The sequence below is a fragment of the Fukomys damarensis genome, unplaced genomic scaffold, assembly GCF_012274545.1.
Source record: "Fukomys damarensis isolate Sample0158 unplaced genomic scaffold, DMR_v1.0_HiC HiC_scaffold_5, whole genome shotgun sequence".
Taxonomy (NCBI): Eukaryota; Metazoa; Chordata; class Mammalia; order Rodentia; family Bathyergidae; genus Fukomys; species Fukomys damarensis.
In genome coordinates this window covers 2,138,360-2,163,996 of record NW_022900917.1, presented here as the reverse complement: position 1 = coordinate 2,163,996, position 25,637 = coordinate 2,138,360, and the positions used below count along the sequence as shown (strand labels likewise).

Sequence of the window (25,637 nt, the reverse complement as noted above, 5' to 3'; positions counted from 1 at the left end):
AAGAAGCCCCCTCCTCTTGCAAAGAGGCTCAGAAAGAATAAGCAATTACCCAAAGCAGCAAAGCTAAAACATGACCAAATTATACCGGCATATACAACATGAGTTTGTCACCATGACAACCTTTTGGAAATGTACTTAGCTGGGTCCTGTCATCTCAGGCGTTGGGGAAATATTCCCGCAGCATCGTGAGCATTTCAGCCAGCACCCCAGTCCCTAGGTTCAGTGGGTAGAAGGCGGCCCAGCCGGCCAGGGCACAGGAGGCAGATGGGAGGCCACCACTGCACCTGAGAGAGCACAGCGAGAGCTCAGTGCCGTTTGGTGAAGGCATCTATCACCGCTATGCCTCACATACATGTTGTAACCATGTAATATGTAATAACATACATATCATGTTTCCCGAACCGTCATGTATCCTCTGTGAATATGGACTGAATAAATTGATGAAAATGATCGCTTCCTTTCCACCTTATGTTTTGGTCTGCTTAATCTGACCAGGTAATGCTGGCCCAGACATAAGAAAGTTAGAAACAGAGAGGACCTCTTACCTTGTGATCCGACAGTTTTGTCTTCCTAAATTTTTATTTCTCTTTGTAAGTACAGAGGCCAGTAGTGAGCTATTTTGGGGCTTGGGAAAATTCTTCAGTGCTCCAAGTGTGGCAGGACCACTCACGCTCCTTTGGATGTGAAATGACTCATCACAATGGTTTGTGCAGAAACATTGGTGAATTCCTTATGCACGCTTTTGTATTGCTTCTCTGGTAAGGAAAGTATAGGCCAATGGAAGGTAAGCCACTCTGTACATTTCAATAGTGTGAGCATTTTATAAAATGTTACAGGGTGGTTGATAAAAAAACAGTGGAATGACAATGAATAAATTGTGTTTGATCCCCAGAATAAATAGCATAAGGGCCAAAGCATTCGTGTGCAATGGAACTGACACACACTCCATAGGAAAGGCTTCAAGGAAAGCCCTGAACAAAAATGCCAGTGGTAGATTTCGTAGAGTGTACATACTACATACGTTAAGGCACAGACCTTCAAAGTCCCTTTGCAAGTTAATTGTCCTGCTTTTGTGCTTTTCTTGACCTCTTCTAGCATGTGGATTGACAGTGTTCATCCCAAGATGGTGCAGGATGATTTTAGATGACAGCATTTAGCTTTCCTCACTCGTGCAGAATGCTTAGTACTTTGCTGACTGACAGCCCACTGGAAATTTCTCAGTGGAGTTTTTGGGGTTGACACAGATCCTGTCCTCTAATCATGACGGCCACCAAGGTGCTGACCCCAGGAAGGGGCCTGGCGCGCTCTGCCCTCTGTCCTCTCAGACCTTCCCTGTGTGTCCCCTACCTCGTGTAAACTGGCAGAACTCCCCCTGGGTGGGCACGGTGCCAACCTGACAGATGGCTGTGCTCAGGCCGTGCCAAGGGACCCGTATGTGCATCGAGTTTGACTGTTAGAAGTAAGGTTTCCATCCAGCAGGGACATTCATATCAATATTTTTGCACAATTACAGTTTTCATTTTTAAAACTAATGCTGTAAGCTATGCTGTACACAGGCACACATACACACAAAAAACACATATACACAAACACACAAACATCTTTTCAAGATTGCTGTAGAATTTTTAAAATGAAATTTGTACCTGTACTTTGGATATAAACAAATCCAGACTCCAAGACACCATTCTTAGGACGCATAAGATGACCTGTAACTTTAGGTTAGTTTCTCCAACCTCACTGTATTGTTAAAATTTTGAAAATCTTTATAAGTAAGAATGGCTAGTATTTGTCATGTTTATTTATGTGTTGAATCCAATTTTTAAAAAATTTATATTTAAAAATTTTAAATACATGTAAATTATATAATAAAATGGACTTTCATAGAAAATACATGCTGGATAAGAAAATACTAATATCTCATCAGTCATAATGGTTTTATTTCTCCTTTTCTCTAATATGCCCTATCCAGCTTTTAAAATGTCAGTTTATCACCTCGAAAACAAAACAACAAAAATCCTAATAATGTAGGACTCTATAATTACAAATACTTGTAAACCCTGAGGGTGTGGTGTTCAGCAGCGATACCTGTTCCGTGGATCCCTAGCACACAGAATATTAGCAGTGCGTGTGGATTTCGGAAACACAGCAAGCCTGAAGGTCCCGAGGCAGACCGAGGTCTGAAATCAGCGAGACAAATCTCTCCCGAAGGGGACCAGGCCGGCCGCAGAGTGGCGAATGGACCGCGCTGTCCGGGACCAGTGCCCTCCGGGCCGTGCGGGCCGCCCCAGGGGACGCTCCCAGGGAAGACGATGATGACCTGATGACGGGGAGCAGGACAAACTTCCCGAGCTCCCCTGTGCGCACTGCTGTGTCTGGCAAGGGCCGCACCGCACACCCGAGGGTCCCTGGAAGCAGACCGGACGGCCCACTTCCCGCAGGAGGCCGCATCTCCAGAGCCGAATCAGTGCCAGGGTCTTCGGAGCTGAGGCCCTGCCGGGTGCCTTAGCCCGGATGATGCCCCTCCTGCCCCTGCCTGATGATTCTCTTGGTCACGCGGAAGAAGGACCGAAGTCAAGGGGTGGGCCTGTGAGGTCCGAGGGGCCAGGTTCTTCCAGTCAAAAGGAGGCATCACGAACACCGTGGGCCCAGAATGAAGGAGCCTCGTGCTCTGCCCGCTTCGCCCGCCCTCCCCAGAAACCCGGCGTCTGGCTCTGGAGGGCAGGCTCTGCCGCGGTGTCCCCTTCTGACTACTTCGGCGTCAGGACTTTGCTCCATTCTCTAGGATTTCGAGACCCAGAAAATAGAAATACAATGCGCTCCCTTCCTACACACGTGCCACGCTTAAAATTGCAGGGAAGTTGGTAATAAGGCTAGGTCAACATTAGAGATTATGTATTGGGAGGAAAATTTGGGTGTTTGCAAAAATATTTTGAAGACTTAGCAAACAAATGATCTCTATTTGTGTAGATGCAATGTACAATAATGTATTCTTTAATATATAGTAAGTGTACATATTAATTTTTAAATATTCAAAGTCATACCACAAAAACTTATTTTCAAAATAATGTGTTAAATACATTCACAATTTTCAAATATAAATGTTTTTCTGTTTCATTAGATTGTTTTTATTCATTTTCTGTCTTATTACTTTATTCTGTTTCTTTTTTCCAATAATTCACTGAACCCATATTTTTTTAAATTAGTGTTTTCTTTTTTGGAGAAAGAAACCTCAGTCTTCCATGATACCAGGAACGTTGTAAGCAAAATTTTACTTAAGAACGTGAAAGGGAATAACTATTTCATTCTTGGACCCTGGGCTGTATTCTATTTCTATTTCCTTTGCAATGCGAAATGTGTTTTTTATGATTATTTTTTCTTTTAGTTTCATGGTACATTGCTGTACTTAATGTGATTTCAGGGTAATTTTATAGAATTTTGTAAATGACTTAAGTGATGTAATGCACTGAAATACACGGGAAGGTGTTTTAAAGTCTGTCATTTCCATTTGGAAGAAAAACACCAAGTATAAAATAAGCCTTTACTGAGAAGTCAGATTCAGAACCCCCGGCGCACTGAGAAGTTCCATTTACCTGTCTCCACCTCTCCTTTCCTTCCGGCAAGCGTGGGCTCTGGCTCTCAGAATTCATAATAACCTGTGCTTTCAAACAGTTACCACTCAGTTCTCTGTTTTATTTAACAGCAAAACTCTTAAAGGTTTCAGGACGAAAATACTTTAGTTTTCCAATGAACACAGCTGATGGCAGGCTTTGTATTTATTTTTAACAGGAACCATCTTTTCAAAGCCGAATCATAATTCCTATTATTTTTTGGCTCTATACTTCTTAACAATCTCGTCCTTAACCAGCAGTGCTTCTGAGTGCACGAACAGAGCGTCAGCGCAGGGTGTGCCTGAACCCTCAGTCGTCTGGGGTTGGTGTGTGTTTTCCCGGCTCCCCGCAGCGTTCCGGCCACTGTCAGTTTCCTCTCGATGAAGCTGATCTTCAGTTCCGCGCTCAGCCGCCGTGTGCCCGTGCTATTTACATTTCGATTGACCGTAAAATTCTAACTTCTCGTATGAATTTATTCTCGAGTTCCAGTTGCTTTATTTAATAGATTGTCCTTTGATCTCGTGGAGACAATTGCGTTTCACTGCTCTAATGAAGCTCGCATTATCGCAGCCAAAGCGAGTGTTGTGCCCGCCAAATGGCAAAAGAAATCCCGAAGGAAGCGTGTGTTTCTCCACCGAGGTTGCAGAAAGCAGCGTAATTCGTTTTTGAGAGTCGTCAGGCAGTTTGTCCCCCAATCCCCCCTCACACCATCATCCCCTTTAGCATCCCAAGGCGTTTTGTGATGTTAACGTATTTTCAAGGCTCTCCAGTCCTTTCTAACAACTGACTGGTCAGCTAAGTCTGTGGCCCTGTGTTCAGCAGGCACGTCTGACGGTGGGAAAAGGGGCTCGCAGACTGCTTCTTGTTTCTGACACTTTTAGCAAATATTTTTGTCCTCTCATGTACACTTCAAGGATTCGTCCCTGGCATTTCTGAAACTTAATTTTCAAAGGGCCTCATGCAATGAGTAATAACTGAGCCAAGCTCTCACTGGTGGAACTGGAGGTGAAAACAACCAGTGGTTTAAAACTATGCTGTTATGTGGCTTAAATGTTGCATTTATCTTTAAGGCACTTATCTTCGTGGCTTTATCTACTTTGAGTAGAACAGGGATTAAAGATAAAGGGCAGACCATGGAGAGAGGAAGTCCAATCCACAGACAGAAACTTGGAAGATGCAGTCTGTAGTCCTAACCAGTGCTGATGTATGGAAAGTCCTGTTTGCTGTGAACTGTTAATGTCAGAGAGGGTTTTGCCCTCTCCCCGTCTCTGGTGCCCTTCCAAAGTTGTGAGCTGAACGCACAGTCACACTCTATCTGTGCAGGCCAGCTTGACCCTCGTGATCAGAGCGGGTCCCAGATGAATCTGGACTTCGGAGAATGAGGCGGGAGTTTCCTCTTCTAGGCAGTGGGCACCATCCAGGAATCTCACCTGAGGGGGACAGGAGCTGGCGTGGGGTTCAGCCCTCCATCCTGCGGTGGTGTGGGGGACAGATGGGACAAGCCCAGGGCGGGAGGTGAGGTGGAGTGGATGGGGTCCAAATCTTACCCACCTTGCTGGAGGCCAGGAAGGAGAGGAGAAGGGAAAGGTTCCGTGCCTGTGCAACTGGCAACGATCCATTAGCCAGGAAGAGAGAGCAATGGAAATCTGAAGTGTTCCCAGGACACTCGTCCTTCACGACAGCGATCAGACTCGAGCCTGTGAGTCTGACCGAGGAGGGATGCGAGACCCTCACAGGTGGGCAGTGTCGTCAGCCCTCTTAGACCGCAGTCCTGGCTCCTGAATATTAGCCTTCGTGCCAGCAGCTTAGAATCCACCAGAAAGGAGCTTCGGAGTCCTGGATTCTCCTGACGCGGTACAGCTTGGGAGGAGTCTGGCAATTATGAAATAAGAGTAATTCGTATCAGACACGTTTCCCCACCACCGCGAGGCCAGCCTGTGTTGTCACCACACAGGCACCATTTCTAGGGAACCCTGAGCAGAGGCACAGGGATGGTGACCGTAAGCACAAAGCCGTCTGCGTTCCACAGCGGCAGAGGTTTGGCGGGGCTGCAGGCTGGAAAACAAACAGGTGTGAAGACTGCAAGCGAAGCGCTCTACAGAACAGGGCTTGAGTTTTACATATCTTCCTTATAGTGACTTTAAAATTATTAAATGACAATGGTAACCAGCAATGAATGCAAAATATTCATTCACTGTTATAAACTAAAAAAAAAATATTGCTTTTATGCAAAGAGAATGCCATTGTAGAATGTTAAAAGGCATAGAAATAAAAGGCTCAGGATTGGAGTGATTTAAACAAACTCACTAGAATATAGTAGATGATTAAAATACAATCTATAATTACATTACACTGGTATCAGGTAAGAATAAAAGCCTATAAATACACTAGGGTCAGGGTAAGCATAAAAAATGAAACAGTTATTTGAATAATCTGAGATCAAGTTGCAGTAATTAAAAATGAATGTATTATTCAAATGAAGGAATTAGGTTACAACACTCCTCGTATGAAAATATTATTGTGACAGTTGGAAATGATTTTGATTAAAATGGGTAGAGGAATGTAATAACTTTCACTGGGGAGAAATAGACAATTGGAGAATATTAAAAAAAAAACTTTGGCTGCTAGATGAGAGACTAAGTGAGCCTAACTTTCCAAAGCCTTTTTGATATCTTAAACTGCAATTGCTAAGCTTCTGCTGCTATTTTATTAAATGATTTAATTTCCAAAATCACTCAAGGGTTCCAATGACTTTGCAAAATATTTCGATGGGTTGAAAAAGATGTGTTTTCTCCTGCAGAAATGCACACAGCACCGGGGTGGGGTGGTATGGAAGAGTGGTACTTACTACTTTAGCTTATCTTATACTTAAAGGTGAAAATGACTTCGTTTGCCTTACGACAGACATCTCCAGTTACACATGCAATGGCACACGTCACACGTGTGAGAAACAAACTTAATGAAGAGCGGACACGTGCCCCCCGGCCCCTCACTACCCCACTCCACACTTCACTTAGGGACCACCACACTCATCTCCAGTATCGTTTGTAAACACTGCAGAGTTAAATCGTTGTGTTTTATCCAAAAGCAAAAATGGTCTGCTTTGCAGCATCTGTAAAACCAGGTCCTGGGAAAGTAGCAGCATCTAAAAAAAAAAGATAGACTGTAGAACTGTGTATGAGTAAATGCTTTTCAAAAGTGCGCAGCATGCTTTTCTTGGGTACTTTTCTTGTGTTTGCTAATACCAGGGGAGTTTTATGACGAAAGCCAGAGAACACATTCAAACAAGCGACTGCATGTGAACATTCCCCAGTGTCCTGCAGTTAACTGGTGAACAAAAGAGCACGCTATGAATACCGACCAATTGCTTTACACGTTTGTAGTGGGTAGATCGGACTCCTATCACTTTTCCACTGGTCTAAGAGGAAAAGTGCATGCGTGTCACTATGACCACAGAGAAACTGTGGATTTACTCTCCAGGATGGGCTCTGTGCGTTCATCTAGGGTCCTTAGTCACCTGGAGGAAGGTGTAGACTTACGGCTCACCCTGGGGCAGTCTCAGTGGCACCCCTCTTCCAGGCTCTGTCCCTAAGGGCAGAGGTCACAGCCAGGAGAGCCACTGCCCAGATACAACTGACTCGCCAGGGCATCAGGAGCGCGGGCTGCACAGCAAGGGTGGGCGGGAGACAGGTTCCAGTCCCACAGTTCAGGGTCTCTATGGACGTGGACAGTTCGTCCCTCCAGGTCTGTGTGTCAGTGGCCATAGTAACCAACCACATAAAGTTTTTCAGAGACACAAAAAACAGCTGTCATGGGAGGGCTTTAAGAGATGCTGACCAGCATTAGCCAGTGCAAGTAATTCACTACAAGACAGCCCTACAGGAGTCCTACTATGGACAGTGTGTGGAGTTTGTGTCCTACGTGAAAACAAATCTATAAATAGAGCTGCCCACACATGTGCCCACTGTCTGTGTGACCCCTGGCTCATCACCCAGGTCCTTGGGACTCTGTTTTCCTCATCTCTAACAGTTCTAGACACCTCCCTGGTTCCTGCCAGACATAAATACTTGCGATTTTATGAGCAACACTCAATAGAGTAGGATAAAATACACTTAGAGATTTGCAAGAAGTCCTGCCTTGTTTCAGTATCTTATCTAGAAAGATGAAGAGAGAACTGAGATTTCTTTCTGCCAGGATAATTCACCATCTATTAGGATTTTTATTGCTTCTGTGGTTTTTCATATTGTTTTCCTTTTTATCCACTGAAAAATGGATTCGACTGCAGGGAGACCTGGCTATGTACGGGGCACAGAACACCAAGCTGTTGTGGGTTGTTTTTTTTTTTTGGTACCAGGCATCAAACTCGGGTCCTTGCGCTTGCAAGGCAGGCCACCGAACCGCTGAGCTAAATCTCCGGCCCAAAGCTGTTGTTTTAAAAGAAACCTCCTGTGTTCCTGTTGAGCCAGATTTGGCCACTCAGGCTACTCAGGATAAAAATCAGGACCCTTTGTGAATCTGCTTCAGCCGCCCTCTGCTTAGATTTCCTCTCTGGCCCTAGCAGTCCTTTCTGGGCTTTTCTGGGCCATTCCCCGTTGCTCCTGTAGCTTCCTAGTGTGGATACTGCAGAAGAATACTTTTCCCTAGAGCGGGAATTGTGGTTTTCCTCCTCTCCTTGATTCCAGGGCGAGATGGGGACACTTAGCAGGGCCTCCGGGCTTCTGCCTGTATTGTCATTTTATTTATGTCAGAACTGTTGGTTCTCAAAGACTACAATCCTATAATGAGCCTCGGTCTTGAACTTTTATTTTTATCCTGTATCTCCTTTGCCGTCTTTCCTCTTATCACTGCTTATAAAACATGACCACGGTTTGTCCTTAGCTTGACCCTACCTCTGTTGAAATCCTTTTCAAGCCTTAATTATATCCTGTCTCGACTTTCAGTTCCTTCTGAGTGATCTTCCACTCCCTAATTTTTTGGCTTTACTGAATGCTTCAACCAGAGCATCCTGTAGACCCTTTGCGTGCAGGGAAGAAACCACGTGGGAACCCCGCGGACCTCTCTCCTTCTCTTCCATTTTAATGCTTGTCTACAGAGGAATGATCAGCTATACCTTCCTTATCTGTTTTGAAATTGTACTGAAAGAGGGTTGATTCTCTTTTACTCCAAAATGTCTTCCTTGTTTTCTTCTTCTCATTTTGTTTATGTTAATTTCTACTGAGTTATAAGTACAATAGATAGCAAGCTGATCATTTAACTGTGCTTGGCCTAGTAAAGCTAGAACTGAAAGAGAATCATGAAAATATTAGGAAGAGACCTTGCAGGGACTGGCAAAGTCCTAGTGGATTTTTCTGGGTGCTACACCACCCCCTAGCATAAACGTCTTAGAAGATACAAATGTTTTTTACAAAGGCTTTGGTCCAAAGAAAAGTAGCTAAAAAGAGCATAAACTAAAGCCAAGTGACTCTTTGCTCAAAAATGTTATTTCTATTCAGTTTCTAAAATTCTACTCAATTCACAGCTCATGACCAAGGATTTCTCTCTATTGTTGTGAGTAAAACTGAGATCACCACTCAGTGTTTAAACAATGTCATAGAAACTGATAACTATTTGCTCCTGAGCCTAGCGAGTTGTCTGAGTTGTCTTACCGCTAGCAAGACCATCCTGACAACTCTTAACCTTAGCCAAAGGCTTCATTTAGATATTCGAGATCAGAACACGTTGTAAAGTATTCTAGGCATCTGGTTGCCAAAGCAAACAAAGGGGCAAACACAAAACACCCTGCTCAGCCTGTGGTAGCTGGGTTGAACTTCGACCAACCATCCTCAGTTGGAGATTCGGAAAGCAAAGAGGACTCCTGCCTTCCCTTGGAGAGTCCAGGTCTGGATCGCTTCCTAGGTCCCACTGCGCTCCCATGCCGCCTCCCTGGGATGCAAACACTCAAGTGTGAAGAGTGCCTTCCACCCGGGCAGAGTAAACAAAGACAGCTGTGGTGACCCAGCTGCCACAGAACTGTTCCCAGCATCTTCTGATGAACTTCCTGGTGTGGCCTCTCTCTCTCTCTCTCTCTCCCCTGCACACGGCCCTGGCTTTCCACCTGAGCTGCACTGCTTCTGTTAAGGACAATCTTGCCTGAAGAGCTTCCCACTCCTTGTTGGTCTTGGTTTCCTTTTTCCGAGTCTGGGATCAGATCTAAGGTAACTTAGGAAATGCCGGGCAGAACGTGAACCTGATTTACGCAGTGCACACAGTCCAGCCAAGAAGAGCCCGTGAAACATCACGTCAGGATGTCTTTCTCTAGTCTTCAAAGGGGCTCTAACAAGTTTTTCTAGAGCCCTGTGACACAACCTGAGGACTTCTGTACCTGTCTTGGATAAAGACTCCGTATTTTATTGTTAATCCTGCTAGGAGCAATTGGTACATCCTTAAGTACAGCCCTGGGCCTTCTGTGAAATCAGCACGCAGAAAAATTCATCATTCCAAACTACACAGTGAAACAGGAGACATAGCTGTCCTAGGGAAAATCGCTGGGCTCTGGTTGGGCCATCACGCAAGTGGAATTTGGAGGTTCTGTGGTTCATTTCCCCAAGATCCCCCACTCGTCTGCAGCTGCCTTGCCAAGCCCTCCACTCCATCTCTGGACTCTGGGCTTAGGGTCACCTTGAAGTCGGGTGCAGAGCTGCATGGAGCCAGGACTCCCTCCCTGCCCGTCTGTGGACTTACAACGCCTGGAGCCCCATTCTTCTGAAATTATAGGATGTGCTCTTGTGTTGACTGAGCACTTGTTTTTAATTCCCTTTCTTTTACTACTGCTAATATAATTTGTTACAGATGCTAATGTGCTTTAGTGGTAATAAGACTATAAAGTAACTGCACCGTGCACATTCTAAAAATGTATGCATTGAGGAGGCCTTACAGAGGATGGTAGTGCACAACTTAGTGCTTCTTAACGTGATTCCAAGGCGGCTTCAGGTTCCCTGCAGTCTCTCACTGGCGCTTTGCTAGAAATTCAGCAACTGAATCTGTAAATACTGAGACCACTTCCAACAGCTTTACAATTAGAACTCTGGTCCCAGACTTCCCCTGAGGAGCCCACCGTGATGGAGTCCTAACATATTCAGGGTCCATCTGGAGTCCAGTGGAAAAGCACAGTCCATGGGAGAGCGATAGTGAGGTGTTGGGGCCGGGGAGTGGGGCGGGAGAGGGATTGGTAAGGGTGCTCCGGGGAATTCCTCCTGTTGTTCAGTTGTCATTAGAGGGAGTGAGATGCAGCTACTTACAGATATTTGGTGATGATTAGAAAATACTGAAGTTCAGGGCCAGGGATTTAGCCCAGTGGTGCTACCGCCTGCCTCGAAGGCGCAAGGTCCCAAGTTCGATCCCCAGTAACAAAAAAAACCAAAAAAAAAAAAAAAAAAAAAAACCCAAAAACAAAAAAACTGAAGTTTCAAAGTTCAGAGCAAAGTTTTCTTCTCCTTGGAGGAGGACATCAGCAAGGAGAGAAGAAAAGCAGCATGGCTTCAGATCGGCTTTGTACAGCAACACATATATCACAGTCTTTACTATTCAGTTTTGCTTGTTACTATCACACACACACACACACACACACACACACACACACACACACAACATTTTCTACAAAAATTGGAGGCAGAATATGCATCCCAGGGATCGGCAAACATCTGCACAAAGAGTTTTATTGTGAGAGGCCTGGAAAACATTTATGATGCAGATTACAAATCCCTTCAGAGCAACTTCCATGTCTTCTTCTCACCACGAAGCAGGACGCTCAGGAGCAAAGCAGTGGCAATGGTCTTTTCAAGCAGAAAACTTGACGGGTTCTGCTTACACCCCAGGAACGTGGGCTCCTCCCCTCTCCCTGCCCGGGGGTCCTTACATCTTTATGCTTTGTCTTCTTGACGGCACGTGAACTGCATGCAGGGCCCTTTGGTGAGCGTGGGGAGAGTCTGGAAATCACAAAATTGTTTAGTCAATTAACATGAATCTTGGGGGACCCTAAAGCGTGGTGGAGCAATCTCACACTGAAGGTGGACTCACATAAAGTAAGGAAGCCTGTGTTTTCTCCTGCGGGCTCCACTCATAGAATGCGCAGAGCGCCATCTGCTGGTTTGCACTTTTTCAGAACTATTTTTTTTCCTACATTACTCAGTCACTTCAAATTGAGACTAGGATGTGTGTGTGTGTGTGTGTGTGCGCGCGCGCGCGTGTGTACACATACAAAGGGGAGAGACAGGAACACAGGGAAAGTTCCATGGCAAAATTCAGAAGGTTTCTTAGGTTACAAATATCCTTTATTTCACATGAAACTGTTATTATAAACCGTTATATATTAACTTTGCCTTGGTATAGAGCTTCAGTGACCTTTCCAATAAGGAACGGATTGAGTTCCCCTGTTTTAGTGTAGATATCATGAAAGTTTTATATGTAGATGGGATAATTACTTAAATCTTCTGAATGTGCCTGTGTCGGACATGAAAATTTCCACTTAGTATGAGAAGTTTTCAAATGAAATTTACAGACACATAAACAAAGCACCACCCATCACTTGTGTGCACTGAGAAGCAGCTGAAAAGCACAGGAGTTTGATCTGTGTTGTGCTGGACCATAAATACATCACATGTCATGTGTTAAATGATGCTATAGCTTTTGTTCACTTTTGAAAGATTATAAATTGGCACACTGGAGCACTCACTTGTGCTGCATATCTTATTAATTTTTTAAAATCTCCATGATCCAGGAATCTCAAGTCCTCAAAGGTGGAATAAGAAAGGTAGCGTTTAAAATTTATGTCAGACTCGAGTGCTGGTGTTGAAGGAGCAGGGCCACGCAGCACTGTGCCCACCCATCCGCGAGCCCAGGCCGGAGGGAGGCCCGGGCACTGCCCCCTCAGAGCAGCACCCAAGCAAGGTCCCTTCCCCCTGAGGACTTCAGCTTTACTGACAGCAGGTGGTAAAAAGGACAAATCCCCTTATAAAAATGAAATAAACACAAACATGCATGTGAAATTACATGCTGTAATAAGATGCAAACTGTCACCCCAGATTGTGGGGCACGATTCCAGGAATCTTGGCTGTGGCCGCTGTCCCTGTCCGGGGGGCTGCGACACCCTCGGCTGGCCCCTGTGCCACACAGAGGGGCGCTGTCTGTGAGCGGGACGCCGTCGAGGGTCACCTCAGGACAGCAGAGGCGTACGAGCAAGGATATACCTCTGGTTTCAAACTAGCAACAATGGCCAGATTGTTTAATCCTGTGTTGCTATTAAATTTTATTATCGAATGAATTTGTGTAAAGAGAAAATTAGGGTAAATGTACATAAAACTTTAAGTGAAGGCACAGAGTGGTGTTGGCTGCACAGAAGCTCCCGGAGACACACGGAAGTGCACCACTAGCCTGGCTTCGTCTCTGGACTCTTCCACTCAGCGCTCAGGGCGGAGCAAAGGAGAATCTACAAATGCGAAGGGTGGGCGATTGGAAGCCGGCTGCAGGAGGGGAGCGGGCAGAGAGCAGCTGGACGCCTTCCCCAGGGACCCGCAGCCCCACTGCGCCCTGCTCCCAAGCCGGCTCCTGGGGGAAGTGCGGTGAGCCTCTTGGAATTAAAATTTTTTTCTTAAAAAGCAAAACAACGAAGTTTAGTGAAAATGGACAAGCAGACAAAGGGACAGAGGTTCATTTCCAGCTGGTGCGTCATGGCGGGGGTGGTCATCAGGCTCCTGGATGGCTGTTTACACAGAGGCGGAAGAAGGGAAGGGAGAAATTAAAAACAGCCTCCTGCCATGAACTCACGAAACGGATTCATCCGCAGAGCACGGGCACAGGCTTCCTTCCCTCCTCGCCCTTGCCCTCCACCTCATTTCTGAGCATCCCGGGCTGGGCAGGGCTGGAAATGAAGCCGTCCCAACATGGGAGTCCTAACGCGAGTGCGGGATGCACGCCGGCCATTCGTGAGCTTTCGAGTTGGGTACTGTGGTGGAGATTCTCCCCCTTCTGCTCCCGATTGTAGATGAAGAATGGTGTCTTAATAGGCAGATGGTAAAGACAGTTAGGGGCTCAGCTGGGAGTGACATCAGCTTATTGCAAATTATTAGTTGATAAATGCTTTTGCTTACAAGCCCAGCCTTAAGCAGCTTTGTAATCAGTTTATCAGCAGCAGGCAGAATTTGACAGCTCGCCTCTGGGGGGCCATGTCACCTTTCCGCTGGTCCCCGAAAGTCAGTTGCCAGGCAGCCAGGTGGACACTGGGCCGCCGTGGTGTGGGGGCCTTCTGAGGGCCCCCGTGTGGCAAAGATTCCAGGCTTTCTGTTGGAACCGTAAAATCATCTTATCTGTTTGACTAGAGCCAGGGTTGACGGCTCAAGGCTCAGGCCCTCCAACATGAGTTCAGAAACTTTTGCAGAAAGTTCTCCCACTTTTTTAATCTGTGGGTTTAAACTTGGTGCCGGGCGCTTCAGCAAAAATCTGGATCTGACCTCATGACAGTGCTTGTTCTAGAGGGATTTCCTTGCCTTTCAAAGGGGAAAGGAAATCATCTCCTTGGGAGTCCTATTCGTACAAGAAAAAAATAAGTACCTGGGAGAGAACACAAGCCTGAGGAAGAGATCTGCTGGATCCCAGATGAGCTAGGGCCCCAGGGTGTGCGTGGAGAAGACAGGACAGTGTGGGAGGTGCCCAGCTCCGATTCTTGTCTATAAAATGGGTCAGCAGTACTGATTTCTCTGTCACATAGCTAATTCCTTTAGATCAATTAGGATGCTGATATTTCTTTGTTCTTGAGTCCTGCCCAGACCAGTATCACCCGTTAAGTTTATATTAAGAAATAAAACATATTGGATTTGAAATGACAGATAACACAGAGAGTTCAGTAAGTCCATTTCCCAAGTAGTGAGGGAAAGAGGGTACACTGTCAGGAGGCTAGAGAGCGTAACACAGAGTGCTCAAATCCTGTGCTTATGGTGATAATGCATAAGCCCCTGCTCAATCATGTCCATCAACTCCTTCTCACCCTAACAAGTTTTGTGGACTTAGTCAAACCAACAATATTCAAATAAATAAGATACAGTGGCTCCTAAAGTCATTCTTCCTCATATCTGTTGAGCTGCTTTTGATGTTTTACTTCCTAATATCCAAGGAAAAGCTACAGAGCTAATAGGGAACACAGCACTGGATTGAGAAGACAGATTTCGTGGCTGGAATGAAGTATACTGTGTTCTCGAACAACCTGGACACAGTACACAGAGTTCTGAGGAAACGCCTCCGCGGACACATTCTAGAGTGTAGGTAGCACTGTAAAAGCAAAATCTTCTCTTTGTCTTAGAAACACGGTTAACTATCTCTATCCTTCTGTGTCCCTGCTTCCTGTTCTACTTCTGTTTCTCAATGAAGATCCTAAAATCATCAGAATAGAGTAAGCGGCACTGAAACTGACCACCTGGCTTAGCAACCTCTAGTTTGAAAGTTGAGTTGATGTAAGCGTACTTACAAACATTTGGGAGTAAACCGGAACGTAGTTTTTATCCAGCTTCTGCAGTCAGGAACGGGTCCCGTTTGCCCAGCTAAGCAATTAGATGTCCCGTTGGCCACTGATGAGAGATTTGGGAGTGTCGCCTTTGCACAGCAAGTTGCAAGTTGTATTTTAACATAAAGAGTAGGCTTGCTTTCATTCTCTACACCAAGTGAGTGGAGGATACAGGGTGCCACCAGTCCATGCCCCTTGATTAGAAAGGGGGACTTCAAGAGCGAAGCAAAACTGTCCTGTCCTGTGCTCCAAACACCAAGAGCCAGGCGGGATGGGTCCTTTTGCCTGGGAGCTGCCAGGCCACTCCCAAAGCAGAGGCCAGATGGGAAGTTGAATGCCCCAAACACCGCATGCTGCCTATATAGCACAAATGAAAAATGTTAAGATGGTTACAAAACAGGAAAGACCTTTTGCAAAATGGTTTTGATTTATTGCTATGCATTGTGCAGATCTTTATCAATTATTCTTACTCTGTTGTATTCAAAAAGTACGGTAAACTATGGGTTGGCATGTTGCTGCATACAGAAAAAAGGCATTAATCAGCTCCAGATAAACAAGTGCACGCATCCAGCTCACAACTGTGAATGGTTAATACATCTTCAGCAATTTTATTATAGAAAAGGGGGTAAAAGAGTGGTACGTAATTATCTGAACTCCTCTGTGGGGCTCCCTTTGGTTGTATTAATGAAGCAGCTGGCCCATTGTCTCCCCTTAATTCCTCTGTTGTTTTAAGAATATGTCAGAGCTCTTTATTCTTTTATCAGGTGCAGTGCAGGAGGACGCACACAATACCTCATAGTCCTACTGTATTTGCCAGAGCACAAAGAAACCTCCAAAGCGGTTTTCAAAGAAGGGGCACCCATAATTTATAAGTTCCTTTCCTCACACTGCTTTTCTGTCAAGAATTTCAACCGTATTGGAGTTGAATTCATTATAAAATTTGTATGAAGCAATGTGGCTACGTATAGATATACGTCCTGTGTTCGTGTCTACACTGAGATCTGGGCAGGAGCATGTGCCTTGTTGAAATAGGGCGAGTGTTTAGCTTTCAGGGAATTACCCTGACCGATTGCTACCCACTTAGGAAAAAATTATATTTCACAGGGAGGCATGATGTGCGTGTTTGTATTTAGTAAAAATAAAAGAAGGTCATGGCCAGATAAGTATTCCCTTTTTCTCTGGCTCTAGGAAATACTGTGTGTGCGTGCGTGCGTGCGTGCGTGTGTGTGTGTGTGTGTGTGTGTGAAACTGCTCATTTATTCCTCCAGAGGACTTAAATTTCATCAGAATGTGCGTAGGAGGTCTCAGCTTCGCCCCACAGGCCAGCACTCCTGTAATCTTCATCGACTAAGCTCTGGTCACCAGCTGACCATCTTTTCGCACTGTGTATGAAGGAGATAGAGTTTTTAGATAATGCAGGAATGCCATTCTTCCTTTTAAGAAATCAAACTGCTGCAGTGACTTACTACAGAGCATAATATTCTTTATGCCAGAGCTATTCAGAATGCAGTTCAGTTATAGTACACAATTACTTTTGCTCCAAATGTCTGTGAAAACCACCCAAAGTCACCCACAGTAAAATAATCTCAAAGGTCTGGTTCACAAAGACTACCTTTTTTCACACACGTGGCTCTTTCCCTTTGTTTTTCCCCTGTCAAGGGTCTGTTTGGGAGGCTGTTTTACTGATCCCCCCCACCGAGCTCCCAGCCTAGAAAAGAGATGGGAGATTTGATGTCCTAATGCTGTGGAATAGGAGTAAATAACTTCAACTTGAAAGACCGTCCTGAGAGAGGCCATTCAGAATGCCTTATTGTAGTAAACCATCGCTTTCCTTTGTATGGCTAGGTGAGACCATACGGGTTTCTTATTTTTTAAATTAATGTTTCATATACTGGTCCCCTCTCTGTTAGTTTGAGGCTCCTTATCCTTCTGCACATTGAAGCAGAGAAATGCAAAACCCTAAATGTGACCTAGTTGGCTCAGTTTGCTGTGTATCTTTGTGCTAAGCATGGGTCTGTATCTTGATGAGCCCACCTAGGTGTGGTAGAGGTTTACAGCCTCAGGCAGCTTTGCCTTTCCTTATGTTTATAAAGCCAGTGCCTATCAGTCACATAGATAAATTAGAAAGAAACATGTATAGACATAGCACATGGAAAAGATTTTTCAGCATGCTATGTAATTATTAACCTGATTTTTACCATTGTAAGAAGCTGTGAATTGCAGATAGCATGGATGAAGTTAAATGCTTTTATTCTGGATACATTTTGCTTATACAGAACTCTATAGGTATTGGTCAAACAATGTAATTGAAGCTTTGTCAGCCCTGTAACCTAGCAACAGATAATACTGTTAGGTTACTGAATTGCTCCTGGTTGACAAGTAGGGAGTATTTTTGTGTTTATCATGTTTGCTAATGATGGGATCCTTTCCAAAAGGCCTGTCTTAATCTTAATTAGAGTTTGTCAGCAGAGGTCTGCATGACATTGTGCAGGCACCGAGTTCATAAATAATAAAAAGTGCAAGTGAAAAATTTGGCAGGATGGGCAGATATTTAAGGCCACTGCTTCTAGTGAGGGGAGCATGAATTTCCAAAATATAATCGAGTTTGAACTGTGGCTTTATTCTTCATTATCAAAACTTGTAGTACACTTCACTGCAGTTTTGACAGCAATTATGAGAAAAATTTATAAGCTTCCTGCTGAGAACCATATCTGTTTGTACAAGAACCTTGATCACATACATTACTCAGAGCAGCCGGCCCATGGGTTTTCAGGAACCACAGGGTGTTAGTTGTTACTACTTTTGACTGGACCCTGGGTGTATTTGTCCTTTATTGGGGAATGGAGAGGGATGGGAATGTGAAGCCTTGGGAGAGTGACTGTGTCTGCCGCCCAGACAGACAGAGAGAAGCCCAGAATAACCTTTCCATCCGGCCAGGGGAGGAAGGTATCAGATAGCGGCTTCACAGCCTGATGTCTTGATAAAGATTTTGTGTCCATGCAGTGGGGGTGACTTTTTGCTCCAGTTTGCAAAATGTGATCTTTCCACAATTCGGAGGAATGCAATAGTACTGATCATTCCAAATAATAAGTTACGTAGCTTCAAAATAATACAGAGACACTGCAAAGGCCAGGTGAGATCTGTTAATTTTCTAAGCTCCAAACTAGATGGGGCAGAAAGGATGCCGAGTCATTACCTCCTGTTTGTCCTCCTATCTTCACCCTTTCACTCTTCCCCCCGCCCTTCAGCTGTCACAGGAAGGGGCGTCCAGCGACACTGGACCATGGGGAGACTTCACCCCAGACCCTCTCTGCGCTGCATCCCCCACCTGGTTCCCCAGAGCTGTCCAGGCGGGGAGGCATTCTGTGAGCGTCAAAACAGCACCTGCAGCCCAGACTTTATGCCCAGAGGTTTTGGTTGGCTTGGTCAGAGGCAGGGCCAGGCGCTGATCAGCTTCTGCGCCGCGGGAATCTACAGCCTGGTCCAGATCACAGCAGGGGTCCCCCGTCAGGCAGAGCCTGGCCGCCCTGTCACGTCGAGCTCAGTTGCAATTTAGGCAGGGAGTTGGGAAGATGCCACAAAGGATTTATAAGTAGCAAGCGTGTTTCATTGGTGTGAAGAGCTCGGAACAGTGCCGGGCACACAGTGAGTGCTTTCTGAGGGCGAGCAGCTTCAAGGGGAAATTCGTGTTAGAAGGGAACTGGAAGTCACGTGTGCATTACAAATGGTATAGCCATGATTCTTCAGGTGGCAGCTGTGCGCTGAGCAGCCCCACATACGTCAGTGTGTAATCTGCCCAGTGCTGTTTTATAAAGGGGACCACCAGTACTTCTGCTTCAGAGATGACTGGAATCATCAAAGGCATCTGAGTTAGGTGCAGGGGCGTCCTGCAGCGAGCACCAGGTGGCGCTGTGACGTGTACGCCTCGTTCTTCACAGGAGCACTCCGTCCAAACGCTTGTGCAAATCACAGCTCCTGCGTCTCTTTTTCTTTCTTCCTCCAATTCTCCTCCAATTGTGTGATCCTGAACAACTTACCGTCCCAGCCTCATGATTTCACTGCAAAGTGTGAATAAGTAAAAGCTTTGTTGGGAGAAAACGCAGGCCAAGTCTTCGCACACTGCGGTGTGTGGCACATACCTGGTATCCACTCACCCACTGTGATTATTACTCGGATTAGTGTTTTGCCCACAATGGGGCTGCAATGATCTAGAGGCGTCTGCTTTGTGGCTGCCCTTGATAGTGATGTGGGTAAAACAATGTTCCAGTAACTAATAATCAGCCTCATATTTAAACCCTCCCAGCCACCTGTCAAGTGCTTTCTATGGCATTTTGCACTGAGGACAAATAAAGGTGCAGTGATTTCAGGTGCCAGTAATCCTCTGTTATTAACAAGGACTTCCATAAAACAGGATCGTTTACTCTTGAATGGCAATGCAAAGAAAGTAATAAGAATTTTATCAGTCAAGTAAAATATATTGTCAGCTGTGCACGCAGCATCTTTACACAGTGCTCTTTGTTTCCATGTTCTGTACCACTAGAGCAGATTCATACGCTGAAATTTTCTTTGACTTAAATTAGGGGATACTGGGCACACCCTGCCGTGACAGTCACAGGACGCATCCCTTGGATGCCTTACATTTCCTTGCCCTCCACTCACACTGGAATCAGGCAGAACCTTGAGTCGGCGATGCACCTTGAAGCAAATCAGAAAATTTCAGAGCAGAAATTCATGCAAAAGAAAACAGTTAACAAAGCCAAAGTAAACTTCCTGTTAGTTCAACTGTGTTTTGCTAAGTGCATGCCCGTCAAGGAAGGGTTTGTAACTGCTGCTTTGCTCCCACCTGTGGTTTGGGCGCTGTTGCTCCCACAGAGACTGCTGTGTCCGAGGTCGGCAGGGTTGGGGAACTGGAGGTTGGGACTTTAAGAGGTGGGATTTGGGGGATCCTGAGGTCAGCCAGCAGCATAGCCTTGAAAGGGACTGTGGGAGCTCAGCCTCTCTCTGCCTTCCTGTCCTGAGAGCCAGCTCTTTTCCTCACACATGCACTGCCAGCCACCGCAATGGAGCTCCCCAGAGCTGGCCCTGTGTGCTTCAAACTTCAGCTCCAGACTGTGAGCTCTATAAACCTCTTTTCATGATAAGTATTCTGCCTCAGGTGTTTCCCTATTTTAAAAAAAAGAAAGAAAGAAAACCTTGGAAAACCAAGGAAAGGGAAGACCATCTGATTTTTTGTTTTTTAAACCATCTCCTCTAAAAAGCACCATATAAAGGTCACATTTCTACCATTAGCTGTGACTAAAAATACAAGTGTTCTAGATTCACAGAGGATGCATTTTAGTGAGAAAATCATAACTTTTATAGATTTTTAAAATTGTAATAAAATACAAATAACATAACATTTGCTACTTGACCATTTTAAGTGGCATTAACAAAGTTGTACCACCACCCAGAACTTTCCATCTTGCAAATCCGAAACTCCTGCTCCCTCTTCCTGGGCCGAGGAACCCCTTCTCTCCACTGTGCTTGTCCTCTTAGGCACCTTGTACAACTGGAACCAAGATGTATCTTGTGACTGGCATTTCACTCAGTGTTTGTTCTCTCAGGAGGTGCAGCACAATGCCCTTCTCTTCTAAGATGGGAAAGCACCCCCTTGCATGTAGGCACCCCGGCGTCCTGGCCTCTCGGCCCTGGAGATGACTCTAGTCACTGTGAACAGTCTGCTTTGACAGGGGCCTGTGTTCCGATGTCCCTCCCAGGTTGTGTGCTTGTTCTTGGGTGGGTAGCGGGACTTGGAAGGAATGCTAAGTCGTGGGTCATTCCATTTTTGTGTTAAGAAGTCACCATACTGTGCAGTTGTACATCCCCTCAGACAGTGCACATGGATTCTATCTGTTCTATATCACCTCAAGCACTTGTTTTCTGGGTTTGTGATAGTGATGTTTCCATACTAAAGCCAACTGTGACATCTTGTGCTTTGTTCTCAGCAAATATGAGGCCAGCGGGCGTAAAATACCAAAAGATACCAAAATATCACTTCGACTTAGCATTTCATGCACTCAAATTGCTTTTTCACTTAGATGAATTCTACTGCAGTCCACACGAGGGTACATTAAGATTGGCAGTGTTTACCTCATCTCCAAAACATGGAGCTGGAAGCTGCTCCTCCAGGGGCACTGCCCGATGTCAGCCCATCCCGCGGAGGCAGAAGCAGGCAGAATGCTGGGTGACAGTTTCCCGCCAGCCCTTCAGAGGTGGAGCACCAGGACCCGTGCCCACTTCTGGGGTCCCCAGCAGCCATGCTTCAGAGACTTTACTTAATTAGTCATCAAAATTATGTTATAATGTGAGAGCCACCTCTCCCTAGGAGAAGTTCCCTCAGCCTGAGCATTCTAAATTCTCCAGCTCAAAACTAACCCGTTCCAAAGAGCCAATCTTTGATTTTGGGAGTGCCGTTTTCTTGGGTCAGCCTCCTCGAACTTTCCAGAAAGTTTCTCCTGGTTTAATGATGCAGCCCCTCTGTTCACACCCTCAGTACCCTGTTCTCTTCATCTGGGCTCTCCCTGGGTCCCCACATCAATGCAAAGAGTGTCCCTGGCATGCAGAACGAGCTGGCCACTTCCCAAGTACTGCCCTTCTTTCCCCAACAATGTATCTTCTTCAGCCGCCCATGGCCTGCTGCATGCACTGCAGCTTTGTAAACCTTACATTTCCAAAACAATTCGTTATTCCCATGCACGCACACACACGTGAATACATGCATCACACACACTTTGGAGTTAGATACATAAAAGTCTAAGTCGGGGACACGCGTGCAGGTCTGGGAAAGTTCACTGACCTTCCCAGGTTTCAGGTCCACTGGGAGGGAAGGTCCACCTGTCCGGTAAAGGAGCTATCGGGTTAGATGGGTGTGGTGCATGGGCCCAGCACCTGGCCTCTCGGGCCCCTGACTCACACCCAGCGCTGATCGCCATCCTCAGGGGCCTCGGCCTGCCTGTCCTCCCAGCCAGAAGCCGTGGCGTTTCCACAGCACCTTCCTCTCTCTCGCTCCTCTCCCGGACCCCAGAATTTACGCTTCTCAGCAACGGATTCAGACTTCCAGCTGCAGCGGTGGTCATGAGGCATTCCTGCCCCACAGAGCCAAGTCAGGAAAGTGTTCGCTCATTCAAATAAGTGTGCAGCACCCACCAACAGAGCGAGCGTTTCCCTCCCACGCAAACCTGGTCCCCTGCGAGCCTGCCGCGGGAGGAAGCCTGGTCCGTGCCTTTTCTGTGGGAAATGCCGCCGGGGCCACAGTCACAGCTCAGGAACGTGCGAGGCCCTAGCTTCCCGCTTTGGTGCCACCCAAAGGGCTGCCCGGGCACAGTGGCCACCGCTTCCCTCCTAACTCAGAACCAGGACCGGGCTCCTCCCGCCCTGCGCTTCCCCGCCCACCCGCACTCCTTCCGCTCCACCAGCCAGCGAGAGCTACTCCGGGTGTCCGCCCAGGCCCCGAAGTATCACCCGCTCCTCGGGTGTGGCAACCCGGGCTCACCGCGTGGCAGGGGCGCACACTGCGCGTTGAGCGGGTGGTGTCGGAGAACCGACTCCATCAGTCTGCAGCGAGCGCTTGCAGCCTAATTCGGCCCTTTAAAATTACCTGTGCTGCCTCCACCGTAGAGTGAGATAAAGTGATAACAGTGATCAAACAGGAAACGTTGCTGAGTACATCTGAAAACACAGAAATGTATTACCACTGTCGGGTCATTTAATATTGTAGAAAAACCGTTTTTTGTTTACTTTGTACTTGATATGATACAATTTTATTTTATTTATTTATTGGATCTGTTCAGAATTTCAGCATAAGCATTCCGTCACCCTGCTGCACGGCCTGTGCCGGTGACAGATGAGCCGGTGCTGGCGCTGACCTCCCTGCTTCCGCGGGCGCCCCCTGCAGCCCCTGCCTGGCACTGCAGCGCCGCTCAGGGTGGCGGGGATTCGTCCCTGAAACCCAGGGCCTGAGCTGCGCTTCCTGCTTTCCAGTTCTCGCCCTGTTCCACAGCCCAGCTCCAGGGCCTGCATGGGGGGCATCACAGGGGACCCCCTGCAGCTGCGACCGCCCGGGGCCGTGGGCAAAGGGCAGCCCTGTGAGCACCACGGCCACGCCTTCCCGGGGATGCAGCACAGCTCCCGGTGTTCTAAAGTAAATCAGCGAATGCCAGAGGAAAGGTTTCACCGAACCACAGTAAACCCTTCAGTTTCAGAAAGTGAAAAATAGGTTATTTTCTAATATGTCAATATATTTGTGTCTTAATTTGAAACTTGGGCACAAACTCGATGACTGTAGTTGTACTGTTTCACAAACATACTCTCAGGTGGTGTTTTATTTGCTTACTTTTGAAACTTAATCAGCTGGCTGACGAGTTGCCCAGGGTTTCTGTAAAACTACCTCCTGATCCTCTGGTGACTGCCGTGTGACATGCTGTTGTTATCTTCTCCACCAGATTTTTACCACAAGTTGTTTAAAAACCATGTTCTCCCAGGGTGGGAAAAATGAAGTGTGGCTGAAAAGACAGTTATGCTGAAAGACAACAGCAATATGACTTATCAGAATGGGTCCCTTTTTTGTGCTTAATGAGTACAATATACAACCTCCCAATATATATACAAAGAAAAACATCAGGTCTGCCTCGTGATCTCAGGCATAACTGCACAGGATACGTATCTAAGCCTGAGAGTGTAGATAACAAAATATAAGTGCTTTGCTGTCTAAACATGCCAAATAAATGAGCATTCACTATCACATTCCAATACATTACAACATGGACCTGCATAGTTAATTTTTCTTTTTAATGCACCACACGTGACCGCTGGAAGTGCAAAGCCAGGGTATATCTTAGTGTTTGAAGACAGAGTTCTTTTCATTTAAACAAATCTTTATTGAAATAAGCCTCTCCGAAAAGGATCTTGGGCATATCTTCTCAGGAAGTTCAGTCAGGGGGAGAGAGATAAGGCACCTACGTTATAAGGCTGTTCTAGAAGTAGGGCTCAACCAGCAAACTAATGCATGCCCAAGTGGCCGCAGGCCAAAGCAGAGGCAGTTTCATTTCAACTTTCTAGATTTTGGAGCTTTGGCGACCTGTTTTGTAGTGTGGGGCGTGTGGTACTGAGGTAATAAAAGAACTGGAGGGGTCAGAGGAAGAGATGGAGGGCAGCAGAGTGGGACCTCTGGGGGGGGAAGGATGGAACCTCCACAGGGTACTGAGGGGCAGCTGCAGGGGCTCCCGAGGCAGCTCTCCGCACTGGCTGGGCCCGCCCTCTACCGGTGTCCGGACAGCTCGGTCTCCTCATCCGTCCTCCCAGAGGCGGTTGCAAGGAGGGGCCGGGCACAGAAGGCAGTGAGGACACACAGGCCAGCGCCTGTCACAGTGCCCGTTCTCTTCCTGCAGGGGGTCAGCTGTGGTGCACAACCACGAAGGCCATCTCCGAGGGCGAGGAGCTCGTGGCCTTTGTAGTGGACTTCGACTCCAGGCTGCAGGCCGCCAGCCAGATGGGCCTGGCCGAGGGGATGTACCCGGCGCGGCTGCTCGACACCATTCAGCTGCTGCCCCAGCAGGCCGCCATGGCCTCCATCCTGCCCACGGCCATCGTCAACAGTGAGTGCCACTCACCCACTGGGACACTGCTGCCCCCCTGCCACAGCACTCACGGAGCCTGCCCACCACGCCACAGAAGCTTCCATGCCAGAGGGATAGTAATCCTGAGAGGCCACGGGGTTAGAAACTTGAAAAAAAATCAAAGCTACAAAGGCAGGGTTTGAATAGACACACCATAAAGTATAGCCTTTTAATTTTAAATTAAAACAAAGGAGAGACAGAAAATGCATTTAACTTTTTAATACTCCACATGAAAACTCTAAAGTGTGCCTGGAAAAATCTACCTTTGTGCTCCTGGTTTGTTACGATGGATACTGAGTATCATTTGTGCTCCTTGAACGCACAAAATGGAGTTTGTAGGGCAGAAAAGCAGTGGTCCAGGAGGCCCAGGATCTGTGTTCTGGACAGATCGACTCCTCTTGGGCTCCAGGAGAAAACAAGGGCAACATGCACGTCTAGGAGACAAACAAATAGCAGTACTAGTAGGTAACAGGAAAATTGCCTGTAGTCAAAAATATCCTGAAAAACTCCTGATATTCTAGTGTAGAGAGTAAATCCAAAGACAGAAAATATGTTTCAATATTAAAATGATTAAAATATTAGCAATAATTATGTTCTTGCTCTGAGACCCCCATGCATCTAACGAATACTTAGATGTCAGCTAAAGCGACTAGAATTCCTTGCCGTGCATCTGGTTGATTTTTTACTTGATCTTCACACTAATTCGGAAAGTGTGGAACTAAAAGCACTGTGAGCCCAACCTGAATTTGAGGTAAAGGATTTTCTTAAGTGGGGTTTCACTGGTCACAGCCCCTTCCTTACCCCACACACCCCCCAGATGTCTCCGTGGGAACAGTCATCAGGCGC

General features: G+C 46.5%; 1 protein-coding gene and 1 long non-coding RNA gene across 4 annotated transcripts in view; one reads left to right on the top strand and one right to left on the bottom strand.

Moving 5' to 3' along the window:
* The window catches only part of Zfpm2 (zinc finger protein, FOG family member 2), a 267,807-nt gene that overhangs the window by 236,018 nt on the left and 6,152 nt on the right, over positions 1–25,637 (top strand). The window contains exon 4 of the mRNA XM_033759763.1: positions 24,564–24,770. Coding sequence (XP_033615654.1) covers positions 24,564–24,770 — 207 coding nt within the window. The remainder of the gene's footprint in view (positions 1–24,563; positions 24,771–25,637) is intronic.
* The window catches only part of LOC117284503, a 64,044-nt gene continuing 49,442 nt past the window's right edge, over positions 11,036–25,637 (bottom strand). The window contains exons 2-5 of one of the 3 annotated variants that reach the window (XR_004515612.1): positions 23,510–23,695; positions 22,775–22,845; positions 15,103–15,495; positions 11,036–11,572 (exon numbers count right to left, since the gene is read on the bottom strand). This is a non-coding gene — a long non-coding RNA (uncharacterized LOC117284503). Of the gene's footprint in view, positions 11,573–15,102; positions 15,496–15,646; positions 16,521–22,774; positions 22,846–23,509; positions 23,696–25,637 lie in introns of those variants that run through there. The other 2 variants (XR_004515611.1, XR_004515610.1) reach the window with 2 other exon arrangements.